Consider the following 20,643-nt stretch of genomic DNA (forward strand, 5'->3'; position numbering starts at 1 on the left):
CTAAGAAAGGATATACTTGTAGAGGGAGTGCAGCGGAGGTTCACTGGGCTGATACTGGGGACAGGGGGGGGACTGTCCGATGGTGGGGGTGTCCAGAACAAGGGGTCACAGTCTGAGGATACGGGGTAGACCATTTTGGACAGAGATGAGGAGACATTTCTTCACCCAGAGAGTGGTCGGCCTGTGGAATTCATTACCACGGGAAGTAGTTGAGGCCAAACCTTTGCACGTGTTCAAGAAGCAGTTAGGTATAGCAATTAGGGTGAAGGAGGTCAAGGGATATAGGGGGAAAGTAGAATTAGGCTATTGAGTTGGACAATCAGCCATGATCATAATGAATGGCGGAGCAGGCTGGAAGGGCCGACTGGCCTCCTCCTGCTTCTATTTTCAATGTTTCTCTGAGAGATGTGTTCGACTGGGCCTGTATTCGCCAGAGTTTAGATAAGCTGAGATCTGATTGAAAGGTACAAACAGGGCTGGACAGACTGCATGCAGGGGGGGGATGTTTCCCCTGGTTGGGGAATCTCGGACCAGGGACACAGTCTCAGGATGCGGGGCGGACCATTCAGGACCGAGATGAAGGAACAATTCTTCACTCAGAGGGTGGTGAACGTGTGGAAGTCTCTCCCACAGAGGGCTGTGGAGGCCAAGTCACTGAATCTATTCATGAAGGCGAGGGATTTCATTCCGAATTTAATGGCCTCAAGGGGCGTGGGGAGAAAGTAGAAAAAACCCCATTGAGATCGAGGACCAGCCATGATGACATTGAATGGTGGAACAGACTTGAAGGGCCGAATGGCCTCCTCCTGCTCCTTGACCGGGGGCCTCCTGGGTGGTCTGGCTCTGGGCAGAGTGGTACCCTTGCACCCCCGATGCCACCTGGGTGCTGTGGCACTGCCAGGGTGCCTGGGTGGGTGGCATCTTGCCCACACCAGGGACCCGGCCGGGGGTGGGGGCGCCCTGCCCTGATGAGGTGGGGTGCGGGAGTCTCGAGGTCAGTTGAGGCATTGGGTGGATACGAAGGGCTTGGTGGGGGGTGGGGGGGGGGGGGGGGGGGTCTACAGTTACGGGTTCCATTTCTAAATGTTCTCAGAAGCAGTTACTAAGAAAATATTTAACCATCAACAGGAGTGAGAACTGCAGGAGTTATTGCTGCTGATGTATAAACACATGTCTGACTGATACCCTTGATGCACCGTCAATTACCCCAAGACAAGAATGGTGGAACAATTGAGGCTTTATTGAACAAGATGTTGTGCCTCCTGTAGCTGGAACCAGAATGGCTGCAGCGCCGGGGAGCGCACACATTTATACACCGCCTGCTGGGCGGGGCCAGCAGGCTGGGATTTACCATCGTACCTCTAATATACGGGCAGTGCCGTAATACATATAATATACCATTCTGGTGACTACCACATTCACCCCCTGTTAGAAAGGAGTTCGGCAGGGGTGCTGTAAACATTACACCCTTGACCCTCCTCTGCGATCGCCTCAGTCCTGGTGGTGATATGGGCGCCGACGTGGTCACCTGCGACTCCGGGAGCGCGTTGTCCTCATCTTCGTTGCCCCTGAGTGGATCCAGTGGGGGGACGGATCCTGCTGGGGTGGGGGCTGCGGTGAGGTTTGCTGGTGGGAGGGTGAGTGGCGCTGGGGTGAATGAGGCAACCGGGGGTGGGGGGGGGGGGGTCAGGTCAGGGGTTGTGGGTCGGGACCCAGCGGGTGCCAGGTCCCAGAGGGAGACTGTGTCTTGGCGCCTGTCGGGGTGTACCACGTTGGCGCACTGCAGGTTAGCATGTAAGAGGTGGACTTTCTCGACCAAGGGGTCCAACTTATGGGTCCGCACATGCTTCCGGAGGAGGATGGGTCCAGGAACTGTCAGCCATGTTGGCAGCGAGACCCCAGAGGTGGACTTCCTGGGGAAGGCAAACACACGTTCGTGAGGGGTCTCATTAGTGACGGTGCAGAGGATAGATCGGATGGAGTGGAGCGCGTCGGGGAGGACCTCCTGCCAGTGGGAGACCGGGAGAGTTTTAGACCGTAGGGCCAGCAGGACGGCCTTCCAGACCGTCCCATTCTCCCTCTCCACCTGCCTGTTTCCCCGGCGGATGTAGCTGGTCGTCCTGCTCGAGGCGATGCCCTTGCTGAGCAGGAATTGACGCCGCTCATTGCTCATGAAAGAGGATCCCCGATCGCTGTGGATGTAGGTGGGGAAACCGAGCAGCGTGAAGGTGCTGTGCAGGGCTTTGATTACCCTGGCAGAAGTCATATCAGGGCATGGGATGGCGAAAGGGAACCGGGAGTAATTGTCAATAAATTGATGCAGCGTCAATCACCACAAGACGAGAATGGTGGAACAATCGAGGCTTTATTGAACAAGATGTTGTTCCTCCTGTAGCTGGAACCAGAATGGCTGCAGCGCAGGAGAGAGCACACTTTTATACAGAGCCTACTGGGCGGAGCCAGCAGGCAGGGATTTACCGTCGTACCTCTAATATACGGGCAGTGCCGTAATACATATAATATACCACTACTGGTGACTACCAGAACCCAATGATTACTCCACGCTATAATGTTACAACCTACTGGCACCATGATGAACAGCAATATAATGTCGGAGTGTCAGTGTGAGGAATTGACGGTAGAGGTAGTTATTACCTGTTAAGGGTCACCAATACGTGACTCAGAACGCCTGCATATTCAAGTGTGGAGACACTCGTAATCTGGGCGTAAGTCAGACATGTGGAATTAAAGATCATGGAATGTCAGTGAGTCACGTTTAGAACATAGAACATAGAAAAATACAGCACAGAACAGGCCCTTCAGCCCACAATGTTGTGCCGAACTTTTGTCCTAGATTAAGAACAAATTCATCGACACCCCATCATTCTACTGTAATCCATGTACCTATCCAATAGCCGCTTGAAGGTCCCCAATGTTTCCAACTCAACTATTTCCACAGGCAGTGCATTCCATGCCCCCACTACTCTCTGGGTAAAGAACCTACCTCTGACATCCCCCCTATATCTTCCACCATTCACCTTAAATTTATGTCCCCTTGTAATGGTTTGTTCTACCCGGGGAAAAAGTCTCTGACTGTCTACTCTATCTATTCCCCTGATCATCTTATAAACCTCTATCAAGTCGCCCCTCATCCTTCTCCGTTCTAATGAGAAAAGGCCCAGCACCCTCAACCTTTCCTCGTCAGACCTACTCTCCATTCCAGGCAACATCCTGGTAAATCTCCTTTGCAACTTTTCCAAAGCTTCCACATCCTTCCTAAAATGAGGTGACCAGAACTGCACACAGTTTCTAAAGACGATGCGTCCAAGTTCTCCGTGATGTTTTTACATAAATCGGTCTATCATTCCCTCAAGAGTCCTTCGCAACCTCTTCCCAGAACAATGACCCACATTCCGGAGTCTCACAGTTTGCCCCAACTGCTGAATTCAAATTATAATTCGATCCCGGCCCTGGGTCACTGTCCGTGTGGAGTTTGCACGTTCTCCCCGTGTGTGGGTGGGTCTCACCCCCACAACTCAATGATGTGCAGGGTAGGTAGATTGGCCACGCTAAATTCCCCCTTAATTGGTTACTTAAAACATTTTTAAAAATCAATCGGAATCTCAAAATATATTGTTTGTACACCCCATCCTTCACATCGATTCAATTCTAAGAGTTGTCACGAACACAATCACAGAAAATAAGGGCATAAAAATGTAAGAGCAAAAGTAGGCCATTCAGCCCATTGAGTCTGTTCTGCCATTCAATGAGTATATGACCGGTCTGATATAATAATCCTCAACTCCACTTTCCCGCCTTACCCCCTTAACCATCGATTCCCATAAGATGTAGGAGCAAATGTAGGATGATTCATCCTCAAGGGCAAAGAATTCTGGAAAAAATTGTATTAAAAGATATTTTTTAATGCCAGGACTCAGATTGCTGTTCCTGGAAGAGACATCCGTTTTTAAAGAAGTATTTTTATTCCAAAGCAAAACAAAATACACTGTCTCCAAAAACATATCACGATCCATACAGTTTGACATTTTTCAATTTTTCTCTCCTTATGTTCCTGTCAAATTATGACCGGGGCGGGATTCTCCGGCCCCCCGGGGAGTCAGAGAATCGCCCGGGGCCGGCGTCAATCCCCCTCCCCCCCCCCCCCCCCCCCCGCTGTGTCCCGAATTCTCCGCCCCCTGAGATTCGGCGGAGGCAGGAATTGCGCCGCGCCGGTCGGCGGGCCCCCCATGGCAATTCTCCGGCCCGAAGTCCCGTTGTTGCCAAGCCTCTCTCGCCGTTGTGGATTAAACCACCTACCTTACCGGCGGGAGCAGGAGGTGCGGGCGGGCGCCGTGGTCCTGGGGGGGGGGGGCGCGGGGTGATCTGGCCCCGGGTGGTGCCCCCACGGTGGCCTGGCCCGCGATCGGGGCCCACCGATCATCTGCGAGAAGTAGTTCCTCCTCATCTCAGTTCTAAATCTACCGCCTCTCAGCCTCTATCTGTGACCTCTCGTTCTAGATTGCCCCACAAGGGGGAACATTTGGTCTATGTTTACGTTATCAACCCCTTTTAGTGTTTTATACACCTCGATCAGATCCCCTCTCATCCTTCTAAACTCCAGCGAGTATAAACCCAAACTGTTCAATCTCCCCTCAGACGTCAACCCTTTCATCCCCGGAATCGATCTGGCGAACTTCCTCTGAACTGCCTCCAACGCCCCCACATCCTCCCTCAAATAAGGAGACCAAAACTGGACACAATACTCCAGATGTGGCCTCACCAACACCCTATACAATTGCATCAACACTTCTCTACTGTTACACTCCAGTCCTTTTGCAATAAATGCTAACATTCCATTTGCCTTTTTAATGACATGCTGTCCCTGCAAACCGACTTTCTGCGATTCATGAACAAAGACACCCAGATCCCTCTGCCCAGACACATCTTGAATGTCCTTTCCATTTAGATAATAATTTGCCTTTGTATTTTTTCAGCGAAGTTGGATAACCTCACACTGAGCTCCATTAAACGCCATCTGCCAGATTTTGGCCCAATCTCCGAGCCTGCCTATATCTGCCTGTAAACTCTTTTTCTCCTCTTCACTGTCTGCTTTCCCACATACAATATCAATATTATATTTAGCTTCACCTTAATATGTCTGCGCCGGACACAGGGGAATGGAAGCCCCACATCTGGGAGACTGCATTGTGACGCTGTTTAGCACTGCTTTCCACAAACGTGGTCCAGGCATGACGGCACATATCTGTATGTGCGGGGGTGGGTGGGGGGGGCAATCAAGTGGTCAGGCTCTGGGTAGGGTAGACCCTGGCACCCCTGATGCCTCCCAGGCACCTTGGCACTGCCAACCTGGCCCCGTAGACCTGCCGCTCTGGCATCCTGGAGGTGGGGGGTACGAAGCAGTGCCAAGGTGCCTGGGTGCCAGGTTGCCAATGCAGAGTGAGGTGCCTTTCATAGATGGGGTGAGAGGGGAGGGTGTCCCCCGCTGATTGGTAAGTTGGGGGGTTGGGTGGGTCAGGAGGCCAGGTGTGTGTGTGGGGGGGGGGGGGGTCGAGAGGTCGGGGCCACATTTAAAAATTGCGCCGCAGGTTCTTGCTGCACTGATGACGGTCAGTGTGGTCTCAGTGGGAGATTCTCCGCAGAGGCCCTCACAAAATAACAATGTGACGTACCATCAATTGGACTCGAGACACGATGAAGATCCAAACTGCTTTAATTAGCTAGTTGTTCACCCGGTGGTCGACTACAGAGAAAGGCCCACCGCCGGGAACTCTGGGTACTTATACCCCGTCTCGGAGGCGGGGTCTACTTGCCTCTCGACCAATTGGTGAGCGGTCACATGACTAGTCCCAGCCAATCGGACAAGAGGCACATGACCAGCCAGAGCCAATGGGAAACCCATGCACTGCACCAATGGCAGTGCTCACATTCATACCACCACACAATGTCGCGTTTGATAGCGGGGTCATTCTCGGTGCTGCGGGCTACAAGAAACACCCCACTATTTTTCGTTAAATCGCACCTCTTTTTTTCAATATTTACAAACGTAAATATAAATCCTTTCCTGTCCAAACAACAATGAAATACTTCATGGCTTCTGGCCAGGACTTCAATATGGAGGGAGGGACTTTGGAGATGATACTTTATTGGGTCTTTGATCACCTATTGAGAGTTCAGTAACTCTGTCTTGTCAACACTCTTGTCCGTTGATCCAAAGTTGGGAATTTTTCACTCTTTGCTGCTCCATTAAGGGAGACATTAACCACAAACCATTAAAGTTATTTTTTTTAGAGGGTCTTCAGAATGAAAAATGTCTGTGGAGAGGCAGGGTGCAGTTATTGAATTAATTTATATCACATCTCTCACGTCTCGGGACTTCAGAGCATCCAAAAGCATTTCACAGCCAAGGACGTCGGGTTTGAAGTGTTGAAATTGTAGATCCAATTCTCTGGCAGCAGAATTGAGGCTGAACCCAGGAGTTCTGCTGGTAAATCTCGCTCAGGGCCACACAATCCCACACTGCCTGTCAGCAGCAATACATTCAGCAAATCAAACATGGTGAAGCCTCAAAGAGACAACCCAGAATCCAGGCCAAACTGCAGCCCAGGTTGTCATAAAGCAAAGAATAAAAGGGACTTCTCTGTGTCAGGAACTAACTCCAGATCCAGCATTCGGTTGTCCCCTTCAATTGTCCAGCACTCCCTCAGTACTGACCCTCTGACAGTGCGGCACTCCCTCAGTACTGACCCTCTGACAGTGCGGCACTCCCTCAGTACTGACCCTCTGGCAGTGCGGCACTCCCTCAGCACTGACCCTCTGACAGTGCGGCACTCCCTCAGTGCTGACCCTCTGACAGTGCGGCACTCCCTCAGTACTGACCCTCTGACAGTGCAGCACTCCCTCAGTACTGACCCTCTGACAGTGCGGCACTCCCTCAGTACTGACCCTCTGACAGCGCGGCACTCCCTCAGTACTGACCCTCTGACAGTGCGGCACTCCCTCAGTACTGACCCTCTGACAGTGCGGCACTCCCTCAGTACTGACCCTCTGACAGTGCGGCACTCCCTCAGTACTGACCCTCTGACAGTGCGGCACTCCCTCAGTACTGACCCTCTGACAGTGCGGCACTCCCTCAGTACTGACCCTCTGACAGTGCGGCACTCCCTCAGTACTGACCCTCTGACAGTGCGGCACTCCCTCAGTACTGACCCTCTGACAGTGCAGCACTCCCTCAGTACTGACCCTCTGACAGTGCGACACTCCCTCAGTACTGACCCTCTGACAGTGCAGCGCTCCCTCAGTACTGACCCTCTGACAGTGCGGCACTCCCTCAGTACTGACCCTCTGACAGTGCGGAACTCCCTCAGTACTGACCCTCTGACAGTGCAGCATTTCCTCAGTACTGACCCTCTGACAGTGCGGCACTCCCTCAGTACTGACCCTCTGACAGTGCAGCGCTCCCTCAGTACTGACCCTCTGACAGTGCGGCACTCCCTCAGTACTGACCCTCTGACAGTGCGGCACTCCCTTAGTACTGACCCTCTGACAGTGCTGCACTCCCTCAGTACTGACCCTCTGACAGTGCAGCACTCCCTCAGTACTGACCCTCTGACAGTACAGCCCTCCCTCAGTACTGACCGTCTGACAGTGCAGCGCTCCCTCAGTACTGACCCTCTGACAGTGCAGCACTCCCTCAGTACTGACCCTCTGACAGTGCAGCACTCCCTCAGTACTGACCCTCTGACAGTGCGGCACTCCCTCAGTACTGACCCTCTGACAGTGCGGCACTCCCTCAGTACTGACCCTCTGACAGTGCAGCGCTCCCTCAGTACTGACCCTCTGACAGTGCGGCACTCCCTCAGTACTGACCCTCTGACAGTGCGGCACTCCCTTAGTACTGACCCTCTGACAGTGCTGCACTCCCTCAGTACTGACCCTCTGACAGTGCAGCACTCCCTCAGTACTGACCCTCTGACAGTGCGGCACTCCCTCAGTACTGACCCTCTGACAGTGCAGCGCTCCCTCAGTACTGACCCTCTGACAGTGCGGCACTCCCTCAGTACTGACCCTCTGACAGTGCGGCACTCCCTTAGTACTGACCCTCTGACAGTGCTGCACTCCCTCAGTACTGACCCTCTGACAGTGCAGCACTCCCTCAGTACTGACCCTCTGACAGTACAGCCCTCCCTCAGTACTGACCGTCTGACAGTGCAGCGCTCCCTCAGTACTGACCCTCTGACAGTGCGGCACTCCCTCAGTACTGACCCTCTGACAGTGCGGCACTCCCTTAGTACTGACCCTCTGACAGTGCTGCACTCCCTCGGTACTGACCCTCTGACAGTGCGGCACTCCCTCAGTACTGACCCTCTGACAGTGCGGCACTCCCTCAGTACTGACCCTCTGACAGTGCGGCGCTCCCTCAGTACTGACCCTCTGACAGTGCTGCACTCCCTCAGTACTGACCCGCTGACAGTGCAGCACTCCCTCAGTACCAGGAGCACGGGGCTTATCCCCGGGAGCCTCGGCGGTATCCCCCGACGCTTGGGAGTTATTCCCGGGAGTGCAGGAGTTAATCCCGGGAGTGTGGGAGTTATCCCCCGGGAGTGTGGGTGTTATTCCCGCGAGTGTGCGAGTTATCCTGGGAGTGTGAGAGTTATCCCCGGGAGTGTGGGCGTTATTCCCGGGGGTTATTCCCGGGAGTGTGTGGGTTATTCCCGGGAGTTATTCCTGGGAGTGTGGGAGTTAACTTGGGATTGTGGGAATTATCCCGGGAATGAGGGAGTTAATCCCGGGAGTTATCCCGCGTGTGTGGGAATTATCCCGGGAATGAGGGAGTTATTCCTGGGAGTTATTCCCGGGAGTGTGGGAGTTATCCCCGGAAGTTATTCCCGGGAGTGTGGGAGTTATCCCCGGGAGTGTGGGAGTTATCCTCGAGGGTGGGAGTTATACCGGGAGTGTGGGAGTTATCCCGGTTGTGGGTATTATTCCCGGGAGTGTGGGAGTTATCCCAGGAATGAGAGAGTTATCCTGGGAGTGTGGGAGTTATCCTGGGAGTGTGGGAGTTATTCCCGGGAGTGTGGGAGTTATCCCGGGAGTGTGGTTGTTATACCCGGGAGTTATCCCGGGAGTTATCCCCGGGAGTGTGGGAGTTATCCTGGGGATTATTCCCAGGAGTGTGGGAGTTATCCTGGGGGTTATTCCCGGGAGTGTGGGAGTTATCCCGGGAGTGTGGGTGTTATACCCAGGAGTTATCCCGGGAGTTATCCCCGGGAGTGTGGGTGTTATACCCGGGAGTTATCCCGGGAGTTATCCCCGGGAGTGTGGGAGTTATCCTGGGGGTTATTCCCGGGAGTGTGGGAGTTATCTCCGGGAGTTATCCCCGGGAGTGTGGGAGTTATCCCGGGGGTTATTCCCGGGAGTGTGGGAGTTATCCCCGGGAGTTATCCCCGGGAGTGTGGGAGTTATCCCCGGAAGTGTGGGTGTTATCCTGGGAGTGTGGGAGTTATCCCTGGGAATGTGTAATTTACTCCCAGGAGCCCGGGAGTGATCCCGGGAGTTTGGGAGTTATTCCCTGGAGTTATCCCGGGAGTGTGGGAGTTATCCCGGGAGTGTGGGAGTTATCCCCGGGAGTGTGGGAGTTATCCCGGGAGTGTGGGTGTTATCCCCGGGTAAGTGGGAATTATCCCGGGAGTGTGGGTGTTATCCCCGAGTAAGTGGGAATTATGCCCGGGGGTTATCCCTGCGAGTTATGCCCGGGGGTTATCCCTGGGAATTATGCCCGGGGGTTATCCCCGGGAGTTATGCCCGGGAGTTATGCCCGGGGGTTATGCCCGGGAGTTATGCCCGGGAGTTATGCCCGGGGGTTATGCCCGGGAGTTATGCCCGGGGGTTATGCCCGGGAGTTATGCCCGGGAGTTATGCCCGGGGGTTATCCCCGGGAGTTATGCATGGGAGTTATGCCCGGGAGTTATGCCCGGGAGTTATGCCCAGGGGTTATGCCCGGGGGTTATGTCCGGGAGTTATGCCCGGGGGTTATGCCCGGGGGTTATGCCCGGGGGTTATGCCCGGGGGTTATGCCCAGGAGTTATGCCCGGGGGTTATGCCCGGGGGTTATGCCCGGGGGTTATCCCCGGGAGTTATGCCCGGGAGTTATGCCCGGGAGTTATGCCCGGGGGTTATGCCCGGGGGTGTGGAAGTTATCCCGGGAATGTGGGAGTTATCCCAGGAATGTGGGAGTGATCCCGGGAGTTTGGGAGTTATTCCCTGGGGAAGTGCGAGTTATGCCCGGGGGTTATGCCCGGGAGTTATGCCCGGGAGTTATGCCCGGGGGTTATGCCCGGGGGTTATCCCCGCGAGTTATGCCCGGGGGTTATCCCTGGGAGTTATGCCCTGGGGTTATGCCCGGGAGTTATGCCCGGGAGTTATGCCCGGGGGTTATGCCCGGGGGTTATGCCCGGGGGTTATGCCCGGGGGTTATGCCCGGGGGTTATGTCCGGGAGTTATGCCCAGGAGTTATGCCCGGGGGTTATGCCCGGGGGTTATGCCCGGGAATTATGCCCGGGGGTTATGCCCGGGGGTTATGCCCGGGGGTTATGCCCGGGGGTTATGCCCGGGGGTTATGTCCGGGAGTTATGCCCGGGGGTTATGCCCGGGGGTTATGTCCGGGAGTTATGCCCGGGAGTTATGCCCGGGGGTTATGCCCGGGGGTTATGCCCGGGGGTTATGCCCGGGGGTTATGTCCGGGAGTTATGCCCGGGGGTTATGCCCGGGGGTTATGCCCGGGGGTTATGTCCGGGAGTTATGCCCGGGAGTTATGCCCGGGGGTTATGCCCGGGGGTTATGCCCGGGGGTTATGCCCGGGGGTTATGCCCAGGGGTTATGCCCGGGGGTTATGTCCGGGAGTTATGCCCGGGGGTTATGCCCGGGGGTTATGCCCGGGGGTTATGCCCGGGGGTTATGTCCGGGAGTTATGCCCGGGAGTTATGCCCGGGGGTTATGCCCGGGGGTTATCCCCAGCACCTCGAGCAGGACACAAGTGTTGAAGTAGTTGCCGAGCTCGTGAACAAAATACTTTTTATTGAGAAGATTTGCTGTGGGTGATTCTGACCCCACAACATTGACCCGGCAATTCTCCTGTCGTTTATTTAGTGGAGGCCGGGAGTTTTACGTGACGAGGCTGCTCGCCCCTCACCAGCCGCAGCATGGGGGCGGGGGCGGCACTGATTTTTTTTCCCACATAAAACGCCACAGATCCTCCCCACTTTGCCTCAGAATTGAACAATCTGGCCCCATATTATTTTCATCGGATGCCATTTATGTTTCTTTCTGTTCCTGTATCTGTTTTGCTATTGTCCCTGAGATAATTTACACGCCTCACTTTTGGCCAAGTTTTCCAAACCTATCTCAACTATTTCCAGCCTCCTGCCCCACGGCCCCGCCCTCCCCAGCTGCCTCTGTCCCTCTGCCTCCCCCTTGAACCTGGGTCAAAATGGCACCATGCGCAACCCCAGCCTGCTTCCAAAAACGTATCCTTTGGAACCCATTCCTGCTCAAGAAATTCAATAATCCTGGAAATTGGCCCAATCATCAATTGGCCTCGGGGCCAACATTTACAGAGACACCTCCTCCAGGAGCCGGTCGCTGGTGAATCACACCAGCCCTGCAGTGACCAGGGAAGGGCACAGGAACACTGTACATCCCAACAAGACATTTCACCCGTTAATATTCCTGTCACACTGTGTCTGAAACCGAATGAGCCAATTGGAGGACGTGGGTCGATAAACGTTAGCCCTGCGGCCATTGTGATGATAATTGAGCTAAATTCCAGGATGGCTGGATTTCTTGAGCAGGAACAAGTTCCGACTGATTCCTTGTTGGAGGCAGGCCGATGTTTGCGTCGGGCGCAAACTGCAATTTGGAGCCCCTTTGAGCGAGGAGCGAAACCTGAGGGGAGTCTGCAGCTGGGGGTGGCGTTTTTCAGCAGCAAATTGGAAATGGCGGGAGAGGCTGACGGAAAGTGAGGCGCGTAGATTATGACAGGGGACATCAGCGTAACCGCTAAATAATGGCCAGGATTGGGAGCAGCCAAATTCATTACCCTGTCAGCGAACGTTTAAACTTATATGGCACCTGTCACAGCCTCAGGATGTTGTGAAAGAATTTTACAATCAATGGAGAAATATTTGAAGTGTAGTCACCGCTGTCATGGCGGAAACACAACAACAGCCAATTTTAACACAGCAAGATCCCACACACAGCAGTGCGATAATTACCAGGTCGTCTGCGATGTTGATTGAGAGGTAAAGATTGGTCGGAAAACCCTTCCCCTTCTTTGAAATAATGGGCAAAGGGCAGATGAGGTCTCATTTAAAATCTCATTCTCTGTTGCCCGACGGCGAAATCGGGAACAGCGATCGGGCGGAGGATGGTTCCTGAGGCCACAATCGGGAGGGGCCTTGACGCCGGGTCGCGATGCTCCGTCTCCTCCAAGTCGGTGTTATCGGGCCGCGTGCCACGCGCAGTTGCAACAGCGTTGGTACGCCATCAGCCGGCCCACCAGCGATGCTTCGCCTCCGGCGGCGTGGGCCACGTGTGGTCCTAGCGGTCAGGGGCCAGCGGTACTACACTGGCCTGAGATCCGTGCCGCTGGCCGGGCAGCTTCTGCCAGGGCTGGGGGGGGGTGGTAGGGGGTGGCCAGAAGGTGGGCTGTGGGATCGGGGTGGGCGGGTGCGCAGCCCAGCACAACTTGCACGATCTTTTCCGGCACAATCGGTGCGTGTGTGGGGGGGTGTAGACGTCCCCGTGCCTGCAGCTTGACGGCCCTGCGCGTGTCCAGCACAGGACCCGCCGATTCTTCATCTGTTTTCCACGCGTTCCGCGGGTGTTTCACACGGCACCGGTACTAGCCCGCGGGTGTTTCACACGGCACCGACTAGCCCCTCATCGGTAGCGGAATCGATGAGGGCTTTGAACCAGTTTTCCTGTTGTGGAACACCGCGGATCCTCTGTTGGCGTCAGCTCCTGGCCTCAGGAAGGGAGAATCGAGCCCAGCACTTCCACCTGTGCAGTGCTCCCCCATTCCTGCACTCGGAGCACCTGCCTGCAGTTTGTGGTCAAGCCTCTGGAGTGGGGTTTGAACCTACAACTCGAGAGGCGTGAGAGCTGCACTCTGAGCTGGGGCAGTGGATGGCAGTGATCAAGTACACCCTTATGTTGTGATCTGTCGTCACTACAATCCCATAAGAGATGCACCACCTGAATCGATGGAAAGGCCAAGTTATCAGAAGCAAATGGTCACAACAGATCAGGATTTGTCCCTGACGTTGAAGGGTCGGTCAGAGATTCCGAGTTCCAGCCAAAAATTAAAGTTGATTTGAAACAGTTGGCACAGCATGATATCATGACAGTAATTCGACTTCTGAACTCACACAATGATCAGCCCCATTCTCTTGTGAAAACCAGAGCATTGGACCTGAAAGAGGCCCATTTACAAAGATAGGGCGGTGCGTGTTCATGAAGAGGTTTCTACAGAGAGTTTGGGATTAACGGCTCGATATTGATGCTCCCCCAGCAGAGTCGGGGGGTGGGGGTGCAAGAGGACCTTCTCTCCAGTTTTCCGACTGCCTCCTCCTTCCCGTTGGATTTCCTCGAAGAATTGTGTCCCTTCAATTGTGTTCCTTCAAGTTGGTTTCTTCTGAGCAAGAGTCTCCCAGGCGTGGATGCTGATGTTCCATGTCTTGAGATTAGCCTTTCAGGGTGTCTTTGAAGAGCTTCATTTGTCCTCCACTTGTTCGGAATCCTTCATTGAGATGAGCGAAGATGATTTGCTTCAGCAGTGGGGGTTCTGACGTCCCAAGCACATGGCCGCCCCAGCGGAGTTGGTTTCGGATGAACATAACCTTGCTGTTGGTGCTCATGGCTTCTTCAAGGACACTGACGTTAGTACACCTGTCCTCCTAGATGATGCGGAGAATCCGTGTCAGAGAGTGGTGATGGTACCTCTCCAGGGCCTTGAGTTGGTGTCTGTACCCAGTCCATATTTCTGAGCTGTATAGAAGAGTTGGGAAGCCTTGTACACGAGGATCTTGGTGTCATCATGAATGTCGCGGTTGTCAAAGACTCTCAGCCTTAGGCATCCGAAAGAGGTGCTCACAGATTAGATACAATGTTGGATCTCCACATCAATGTCAGTCTTGGAGGAGAGGTGGCTCCCCAGGTATGGGAAATGTCCCACGTTTGGTAGGGTTTCTCCGTTGATCGTGATGGAGAGAGGGACTGGATCTTACCCCGGGGGCGGGTTGATAAAGGACTTGAGGATTTTTGAGGTCGGGGCTGGCATCAATTCTTCGGTATGCTTCCGTGAAGGTGTCAAACTGGCATTGAGATTCTCGTCTGAGAGTGTGGAGATGGTGACGCCATCCACATACTGAATTTCCACGAGCGATGTCAGTATCGTTTTCAGATTGGATTTCACTCGCTGAGGTTGAAACGTTTTCCGTCCATCCTGTAGACGATGTCCACTTCACAGGGAAGCTTGGTCTTGACAAGGTGAAGGATGGTGGCGATGAAGGTGGAGAAAAGGGTGGGGGTGCAGGGGATGGCCCCTGCCTTCCTGAAAATTCAGGCCAATCAGCTTCAATCGGTTTCTGAAACAGTGACTGTCTCCAGACTCCAGGATTGAGTCCACTTAGATATTGCTGTTTGAAGAGATTATTATTGCAAGTGCAAGGAGTATCACATAGCGAGTTCAAGGGATGGTGTGGAAAACAGGGCCTCGGCTAACTGGGCGGCACGGTAGCACAGTGGTTAGCACTCTTGCTTCACAGCTCCAGGGTCCCAGGTTTGATTCCCGGCTTGAGTCACTGTCTGTGCGGAGTTTGCACGTTCTCCCCGTGTCTGTGTGGGGGGAGATTCGCAATGTGGCTCGGCTGCAGATAGTGAGTGGGGGTAGGGGTCCGCCGAAACTGAGGGTGAGACTCTTGAGGTTACATTGAAAATCGAGTCCCAATAAGAGTGGGGCGCAGAGTTCGGGCAGGACGTAGAGCTGGAATTTGGCATAGCTAGCGCCTTTGGATCTGAACAGAGTGGGAGCCCGAAGCGAGGGAGATAGTTTGCCGCACAGGGAAAACGGGGAGCGAACAGCGTCTTACCAGATCTGGGTGTACGAAGCTCTCAGTGCTCCCGGAGTCGAAAAGGCACGGCGTGCTGTACCCATTGATTTGGACTGTCGGCATTGAGTTGTGGAGGTGCTTTGGGCACGATTGGTCCAGGGTGACTGCGCTGAGTTGCGAGTAGTCGGCGGCTCAATCAGCTGTGCTGGAGTGGCCCCGTGATGACTGCCCTCTGAGTTCGTAGTCGTCGAGGTGAGTTTCAGAGTTTGAAGGGGATGGATCCCAAGTTGGCCGCCCCATGACTCGCACATGGCCGGCCCATCGGCATACAGGCTGCAGCATTTCGGGGCCTGCGGGCCTGTGAAATCGGGGAACGAGTGCTTTGAGCCATGGGAGGGTTAGAGGCTGGGGCTTTCTTCGCCAGACACACTCTGGCATAGTGTCCTTTACGCCCGCAGCTGCTGCAGGTCGCGTTGCGGGCCGGGCAGTGCTGCCGCGGGTGCTGGGGCTGGCCACAAAAGTGGCAGGCTGGGGCAGCATGGTGGCTGGGTGGCCGCACGGCGCAGGTCTGAGGGATTCACTGGTCGGGGGCCCATGACGGGGTCGCGGGGTCCGCGGGGAACGAGGTGAGGCTGCGAAATGAGACCTCCATAGTCGTAGCAAGTTCAACATTATCTTCACGATTTTGGGCCCCCTTTTCCAGCAGTCGCTGGCGCATGTAATTTGATCTCAGGCCTGCAACAAAGACATCGCGGACAGCAAGTTCTCTATGCTCTGCAGCAGTTACAGCTTGATAGTTACAGTCCCAAGATAGAGTTTTTAGTTCTCTGAGGAATTCTTCGAGTGATTCCGTAGGCCGCTGGCGGCGAGTCGTAAACGCGTGTCGCGCGTAGACCTCATTTACAGGCCTCACGTACATTTTATCGAGTAGAGCTAGGGCTTCAGTATATGAGCCGGTACAGTTTAGTTGAGTGGATATACGATGGCTCACCCTTGCATGCAGTAGGCTGAGTTTCTGCTCCTCCGTCGTTTCTGTGGTGCCTGCTTCAGCCAGGTAGGCTTTAAAACATCGGAGCCAATGCGAAAAGATTTATTTCGCCTCTGCATCCTGTGGGTCGAGTTCCAGTCGCTCAGGCTTGAGGGCTGATTCCATGGTTGTTCCTTACTGTTTCCTAAGTTGATTAAATTGATGTGACCATCAATTCACGAGACACGTGCTTTAGGATGTGGACAGTGGTTTTAATCAACTTACAACAGAGCCAGCCTGTAACACGATGGACTCCAGATGAACTGGTGGCTGGCTCTTCGGCATCATCCTTTATACGTCAGTCTAGGGGGAGGAGCCGTGGGTGGAGCCAAGGGTGGAACCCAAGTACAAACTCCTGTACATTCCCAGTGCAACTCCCCCTAGTGGTAGGGCAACGCAACTGCTCATATGTCGAGCTTACAGTGACATTGTATAGTATATATTACAGTGTGAATTACATTCACCACACACTGTAGCATTCGGTCAGAGCACAGTCCTCAGACACACTTGTTGACAGCCATGCCTCACGAAGAAAACAGTCACAAACGGACACCCGCTCACGAGATGCCCCTGGAGTCAAAAAGGTCCAAGCTCCAGCACCCCCCCCCGCCCCCCGCCCGTCGTCGAGGGGACATTAGAAGAGCTTATTTGCTGCAAACAGCAGTGGGCACATTGTGAAATGTTGAGATACTGGAGCCACACTGGGTTCACGATATTGGATACAGTTACACGACTATTTATGGAGGCAAGTGGAGTTAATGACTAGCAGGCACCGTTGGCGATGTTAATTGGGTGTGACATTGGGGGTAATTGCAGTGTCTTGCAGAATGATTGCCAAGTGTGAATGAGCAGGTTGATGACTGAGGGATAATAAAGGAAAGGAGCATTTCGATCGCTTTCACAACCTCTCTGCTTCCCAAAGAACCATCAAGCCAAATTGTGCTTTTAACAATAATATACAGCGGGAGTGTAGAAAGCCAGTCTCCATGTTCTGCACAGGAAGCTCCCACAAGCAGCTATGATCAGACTGATTGGAGTTTTCTTAAGTAATAAATGTTGACCAAATTGGCGTGGAGCTTTCTATTCCTTTCAAAGAGCAGCTAATCTATTTGCTATTTATTTATCACTACTTACTATTCTGTTTCTATTTACCGGGGAACTTTTTCAGCAGTTTGAAAGGGTAAATGGGTCCTTGTTTTAATCTAAATTCAAACGACACCTCGGACAGTGCAGCACTCCCTCAGTACTGACCCTCTGACAGTGCAGCCCCCCCCCAGTACTGACCCTCTGACAGTGCAGCACTCCTTCAGTTCTGGCCCTCTGACAGTGCAGCACTCCCTCAGTACTGACCCTCTGACAGTGCAGCACTCCCTCAGTACTGACCCTCTGACAGTGCGGCACTCCCTCAGTACTGACCCTCTGACAGTGCGGCACTCCCTCAGTACTGACCCTCTGACAGTGCAGCACTCCCTCAGTACTGACGCTCTGACAGTGCGGCACTCCCTCAGTACTGACCCTCTGACAGTGCGGCACTCCCTCAGTACTGACCCTCTGACAGTGCGGCACTCCCTCAGTACTGACCCTCTGACAGAGCAGCACTCCCTCAGTACTGACCCTCTGACAGTGCGGCACTCCCTCAGTACTGACCCTCTGACAGTGCGGCACTCCCTCAGTACTGACCCTCTGACAGTGCGGCACTCCCTCAGTACTGACCCTCTGACAGTGCGGCACTCCCTCAGTACTGACCCTCTGACAGTGCGGCACTCCCTCAGTACTGACCCTCTGACAGTGCAGCGCTCCCTCAGTACTGACCCTCTGACAGTGCGGCACTCCCTCAGTACTGACCCTCTGACAGTGCGGCACTCCCTCAGTACTGACCCTCTGACAGTGCAGCGCTCCCTCAGTACTGACCCTCTGACAGTGCGGCACTCCCTCAGTACTGACCCTCTGACAGTGCGGCACTCCCTCAGTACTGACCCTCTGACAGTGCGGCACTCCCTCAGTACTGACCCTCTGACAGTGCGGCACTCCCTCAGTACTGACCCTCCCACAGTGCGGCATTCCCTCAGTACTGACCCTCTGACAGTGCGGCACTCCCTCAGTACTGACCCTCTGACAGTGCAGCACTCCCTCAGTACTGACCCTCTGACAGTGCAGCACTCCCTCAGTACTGACTCTCTGACAGTGCAGCACTCCCTCAGTACTGACCCTCTGACAGTGCAGCACTCCCTCAGTACTGACCCTCTGACAGTGCAGCACTCCCTCAGTACTGACCCTCTGACAGTGCAGCACTCCTTCAGTGCTGACCCTCTGACAGTGTAGCACTCCCTCAGTACTGACCCTCTGACAGTGCGGCACTCCCTCAGTACTGACCCTCCCACAGTGCGGCATTCCCTCAGTACTGACCCTCTGACAGTGCGGCACTCCCTCAGTACTGACCCTCTGACAGTGCAGCACTCCCTCAGTACTGACCCTCTGACAGTGCAGCACTCCCTCAGTACTGACCCTCTGACAGTGCGGCACTCCCTCAGTACTGACCCTCTGACAGTGCAGCACTCCCTCAGTACTGACCCTCTGACAGTGCGGCACTCCCTCAGTACTGACTCTCTGACAGTGCAGCACTCCCTCAGTACTGACCCTCTGACAGTGCAGCACTCCCTCAGTACTGACCCTCTGACAGTGTAGCACTCCCTCAGTACTGACCCTCTGACAGTCTGGTGTTTATTCAGTTTTGGTGATTGGCGGGTTCCATTGTAAACTTTTTTGACTTTTTTCATTCTAGGCTCACAGCTAAAGCCGTGGTCGTTCTGCTCCCAATCCTGGGAATATCGTGGGCAAGCGGCGTGCTGGCTGTTAATAACTACGCCCTCATGTTTCAATATATATTTGCCGTCTTCAACTCATTACAGGTCAGTGAAATGAGAGCTATTAATCTGAACTGGTCTATAGTGGTGGAGGTGGTGGGGAGCGTGGGGGGGATGGTGGGGTTGGAGATGGTGGGGGAATCGGGGGTTGGGGGTGGTGGGGGAATGGGGAGTTGGGGGTGGTGGGGGAATGGGGGGTTGGGGGAGTGGGGGGTTGGGGGTGGTGGAGGAATGCGGGGGTTGGGTGTGGTGGCGGAGTGGGGGTTGGGGGTGGTGTTGGAATGGGGGGTTGGGGGTGGTGGGGGAGTGGGGGTTTGGGGTGGTGGGGGAATGGGGGGTTGGGGTGGTGGGGGAATGGGGGGTTGGGGGAGTGGGGGGTTGGGGTGGTGGGGTTGGAGATGGTGGGGAGTGCGGGAGTGGGGGGTTGGGGGTGGCGGGGGAATGGGGGATTGGGGGGTGGTGGGGGAGTGGGGTGTTGGGGGTGGTGGGGTTGGAGATGGTGGGGAGTGTAGGAGTGGGGAGTTGGGGGTGGTGGGGGAGTGGGGGGTTGGGGGTGGTGGGGGAAATGGGGGGTTGGGGAGTGGGGGGGTTGGGGGTGGTGGGGGGAATGCGGTGGTTGGGGGTGTGGTGGGGGAGTGGGGGGTTGGGGGTGGTGGGGGAGTGGGGGGTTGGGTGTGGTGGGGGAGTGGGGGGTTGGGAGTGGTGCGGGAGTGGGGGGTTAGGGGTGGTGCAGGAGTGGGGGGTTGGGGTGGTGGGGGAGTGGGGGTGGTGGGGGAGTGGGGGGTTGGGGGTGGTGGGGGAGTGGGGATGGTGGGGGAGTGGTGGTTGGGGGTGGTGGGGGAATGGGGGGTTGGGGGTGGTGCAGGAGTGGGGGTTGGGGGTGGTGGGGGAGTTGGGGTTGGGGGTGGTGGGGGAATAGGGGGTTGGGGGTGGTGGGGGAATGGGGGTGTTGGGGGTGGTGGGGGAGTGGGGGGGTTGGGGTTGGTGGGGGAGTGGGGGGTTAGGGGTGGTGCAGGAGTGGGGGTTGGGGGTGGTGGGGGAATAGGGGGTTGGGGGTGGTGGGGGGTTAGGGGTGGTGCAGGTTAGGGGTGGTGCAGGAGTGGGGGTTTGGGGGTGGTGCAGGAGTAGGGGGTTGGGGGTGGTGGGGGAATGGGGGAGTTGGGGGTGGTGCGGGAGTGGGGAGTTGGGGGTGGTGCAGGAGTAGGGGGTTGGGGGGTGTGCGGAGTAGTGGTGGTGTGGGGGTGGTGCGGGGGGAGTGGGGTTGGGGTGGTGGCGGGAGTATTGGGATTGGGGGCTGGAGTCTGTGGGCGTGGTGGGTTCGGGGTTGATGGGCGGGGGGGTTTTGGGGCGGTGGGAGAATGGGGGGTTGGGGAGTGGGGGGGGTTGGGGTTTGTGCGGAAGTGGGGGTGTTTTGGGGCGGTGGGGGAATGGGGGGTTGGGGGAGTGGGAGGGTTGGGGTGCGTGCGGAGTGGGATGGGGGTTGAGGGTGGTGGGAATGGGGGGTTGGAGAGGTGGGTTACAGGGGGGTTGGGGATGGTGGGGTAGTGGGGGTTGGGGGGGGGTGGGGGGAATGTGGGTTGGATTAGGTGGTGTGGGTGTCACATGGGGGTTGGGGGTAATTGGG

General features: G+C 55.3%; 1 protein-coding gene across 1 annotated transcript in view; it reads left to right on the forward strand.

Annotated features, from left to right (window-relative positions):
- The window catches only part of adgrd1 (adhesion G protein-coupled receptor D1), a 346,241-nt gene that overhangs the window by 304,777 nt on the left and 20,821 nt on the right, over positions 1 to 20,643 (forward strand). The window contains exon 18 of the mRNA XM_038802479.1: positions 18,938 to 19,064. Within this exon, the coding sequence (XP_038658407.1) occupies positions 18,938 to 19,064 (127 nt within the window). The remainder of the gene's footprint in view (positions 1 to 18,937; positions 19,065 to 20,643) is intronic.

Source organism: Scyliorhinus canicula, chromosome 1 (genome assembly GCF_902713615.1).
Source record: "Scyliorhinus canicula chromosome 1, sScyCan1.1, whole genome shotgun sequence".
Lineage (NCBI taxonomy): Eukaryota > Metazoa > Chordata > Chondrichthyes > Carcharhiniformes > Scyliorhinidae > Scyliorhinus > Scyliorhinus canicula.